Source organism: Mercurialis annua, linkage group LG7 (genome assembly GCF_937616625.2).
Source record: "Mercurialis annua linkage group LG7, ddMerAnnu1.2, whole genome shotgun sequence".
In the NCBI taxonomy this organism is placed as follows: Eukaryota; Viridiplantae; Streptophyta; class Magnoliopsida; order Malpighiales; family Euphorbiaceae; genus Mercurialis; species Mercurialis annua.
In genome coordinates, this window is record NC_065576.1 from 34,751,880 (window position 1) to 34,755,320 (window position 3,441).

General features: G+C 45.0%; 1 protein-coding gene across 1 annotated transcript; it reads left to right on the forward strand.

Annotated features, from left to right (window-relative positions):
* Positions 1-635: 635 nt before the first annotated feature.
* On the forward strand, positions 636-3,441 carry LOC126657078 (uncharacterized). Its single transcript, XM_050351701.1, has 5 exons — positions 636-858; positions 1,342-1,411; positions 2,057-2,092; positions 2,849-3,064; positions 3,360-3,441. The coding sequence occupies exons 1-5, from the start codon at positions 636-638 to the stop codon at positions 3,439-3,441; spliced, it is 627 nt and encodes a 208-aa protein (XP_050207658.1).

Consider the following 3,441-nt stretch of genomic DNA (forward strand, 5'->3'; position numbering starts at 1 on the left):
ATGCATCTAACGCAGTGGTGCAAGGTACTATTCAAATTTCCTTCATAGATGCTTTAGTTTTATTTGATGCGGGTGCAACCCATTCTTTTGTGTCTGCGTGTTTTGCTGCCAAGTTGGGTGTAACACCAACGGTTTTGAACGAACCTTTATCTGTTTCTACTCCTTTGTCTGATTGTGTGGTGGTGGACGTTGTTTATCCATCATGTCCCGTGGTTATCCATGGAAAAGACTTGCGTGCTGATTTGGCTGTTTTGGATGTTCTTTCATTTGACGTGATTTTGGGGATGGATTGGCTGGCACGTCATTATGCTTCGATCGACTTTCGAGGGAAGTCGGTTGAGTTTCGGATTCCAGGTTATCTACCCTTTTCTTTTCAAGAGGAGAAAGCAGAGACACCTAAGAATCTGATTTTTGCCATCAAGGCAAAGCAGATGATGAGTAAGGGTTGTCAAGCTTTCTTAGCTGTGGTTCGAGATATGGATGCTGAGGTGGGCAGTGTGAACACTGTCCCTATAGTGAATGAGTTCACTGATGTTTTTCCAGAGGAGTTGCCTGGATTACCACCTGATCGGGATATCGAGTTCTGCATTGATATTGTTCCTGGAACTGGTCCAATTTCGATACTGCCGTATCGGATGACTCCTGCTGAGCCGAAGGAGTTGAAGGAGCAGTTGCAAGAGCTACTGGATAGTGGTTTCATCAAACCGAGTACTTCTCCATGGGGTGCTCCAGTTATGTATGTCAAGAAGAAGCATGGTTCCTTTCGTTTTTGTATCAACTACAGGCAGTTGAATAAGGTTACCATTAAGAATAGATATCCTCTCCCTCCCATCAATGAATTGTTTGATCAGTTGCGGGGTGCGAAGTGTTTTTCCAAGATTGACTTGAGATCCGGGTATCATCAACTGCGGATTCGGGATGTCGATGTGCCTAAGACTGCTTTCAGAACGCGTTATGGGCATTTTAAGTTTCTGGTCATGTCGTTTGGGTTGACTACCGCACCAGCAGCGTTTATGGACATGATGAATCGGGTTTTCATTGGATCACTTTGTTATCGTCTTCATTGATGACATCTTGATTTATTCTTGGAGTGAGGAAAAGCATGCTTATCACTTGAGGACTATACTACAGACCTTGCGAGAGCATCAGTTGAATGCTAAGTTCTTAAAGTGCGAGTTTTGGCTGGAACAGGTTACCTTCTCAGGACACGTGGTGTCAAAGGATGGGATCAAGTTTGATGCGAAGAAGATTGAGGCGGTCATTGATTGGCAGAGGTCAAGGTCAGTTACCGAGATCAGGAGTTTTCTTGGGTTAGCTGGCTACTATCGTTGGTTCGTGTAGGATTTCTCTCGAATATTTGCACTTTAACTAAGCTGACACCGAAGGGTGTGAAGTTTGAGTGGAACAACAAGTGTGAGGCAAGTTTCGAGAAGCTGAAGGAGATTCTGACTACAACTCCTGTTTTGGCGTTGCCTTCTGGCATTGAGGGTTTTACTGTGAACTGTGATGCTTCTCGAATTGGCTTAGGTTGCGTGTTGATGCAACATAGATAGGTGATCGCCTATGCTTCTCGTCAGCTGAAGAAGCATGAGGTGAATTACCCTACTCATGACTTGGAGTTAGCGGCTGTGGTTTTTGCTCTGAAGATCTAGAGGCACTACTTGTACGGTGCGACTTGCGAGATCTTTACTGATCACAAAAGTCTGAAGTACATCTTTGCTCAACGAGAGTTGAATCTGAGACAGAGGAGGTGGCTATAGTTGCTGAAAGACTACGACTGTACTATTCAGTACCATCCTGGTAAGGGTAATGTGGTAGCCGATGCGTTGAGTCGCAAATCTTCGGGCAGTTTGGCCCATATTTCTAAGGTTGGGCGTAGACCCATGGTTCGAGAGTGGCATGGTTTGATAGCTTCGGGCTACGGTTTTCAGGTTTCTCAGAATGGTAGTTTGTTGGCACATCTGCAGGTGCAACCGGTTTTGATTGATAGGATTAAGGCTTTACAAGCTGAGGATCCACAATTAAAACGGATTATGGATGAGATCCATCTTGACAGGAATTCTGAGTTTGTTATTGTGGACGGAGTTCTCAGGTTTGGTTCTAGATTGTGCGTTCCGGATTCAGATGGTTTGAGAGACCAGATTCTGGAGGAAGCGCATAGGTCAGCTTATAGTGTTCATCAGGGATCTACCAAGATGTACCATGACCTCAAGGGTACGTATTGGTGGAGCGGAATAAAGAAGGATGTTGCAGAGTACGTTTCCAAGTGTCTGATTTGCCAGCAGGTGAACCTAGAACATCAGAGACCTTCTGGCTATCTGCAGCCACTACCTATTTCAGAGTGCAAATGGGAGCGGATTGCCATGGATTTTGTGGTTGGTTTACCACGTACTCGACAGGGGTACGATTCCATCTGGGTGATAGTCGGCCGTATGTCTAAGTCGGCTCATTTCCTTCCGATCAAGGTTTCGTATTCTGCTTCAAAGTTGGCTTAGTTGTACATCGACAAAATTGTCAGTTTGCATGGGGTACCGGTATAGATTGTTTCAGACAGAGGGTATGTTTTCACTTCGAGGTTTTGGAAAGCGTTGCAGGAATCCTTGGGTTCTCGGTTGGATTTCAGTACAGCTTTTCATCCTCAGACTGTCGGGCAGTCTAAGAGGACTATTCAGACGTTGGAGGATATGCTCAGGATGTGCATTCTTGATTTTCAGGGTAGATGGGATACTCATTTTCCGTTGATTGAGTTTTGCTACAACAACAGTTACCATGCGAGCATTGAGATGGCACCTTATGAGGCTTTGTACGGACGCAAGTGTTGATCTCCTATTTGCTGGGATGAGGTCAGCGAGCGGAAGTTGTCTGGCGCTGAGATTATTCAGGTTACCTCGGAGAAGGTACCGTTGATTAAACGTAGGTTGGAAATTGCGTTTAGTCGACATAAGATTTACGCTGATCCGAAGAGGAAAGACATCAAGTTTCAGGTTGGTGACTTCTTGTTTCTTTGGGTTTCTCTTATGAAAGGCGTGGTTCGTTTTTGTGTCAAGGGGAAGTTGACAAAGAGGTACGTTGGTCCTTATGAGATTTCAGAGAGGATTGGAGCTGTGGCTTATTGTCTGGTTCTGCCGCCAGACATGTCTTTAGTACATCCTGTGTTTCATGTTTCTATGTTGAGGAAGTGCATCTCAGATCCTTCGCACGTGATTGTGTCTCAGAGCGTTGAGATTGACCAAGAGCTATCATATGAGGAACAGCCTGTTGAGGTTGTTGATTCACAAGTGCGTAAGTTGCGAAACAAGGAGATTCTGATGGTCAAGGTTCTGTGGCGTAATCACTCTATTGAGGAGTTCACTTGGCAGACGGAGTCCGATATGCGGAAACGTTATCACTACCTTTTTCCTTAAGGTACATGGGGCTTATGCTTATGTATTTACGCTTTGA

Excerpts from the sequence above, each read along its gene's own strand:
- LOC126657078 (XM_050351701.1), top strand. The coding sequence starts at position 636 with ATGACTCCTGCTGAGCCGAAGGAGTTGAAGGAGCAGTTGCAAGAGCTA. Across the intron at positions 859-1,341 it reads ATTGTTTGATCAGTTGCGGG|GATTTCTCTCGAATATTTGC; the intron begins GTGCGAAGTGTT and ends TGGTTCGTGTAG. Across the intron at positions 3,065-3,359 it reads AAGGGGAAGTTGACAAAGAG|ACGGAGTCCGATATGCGGAA; the intron begins GTACGTTGGTCC and ends TTCACTTGGCAG.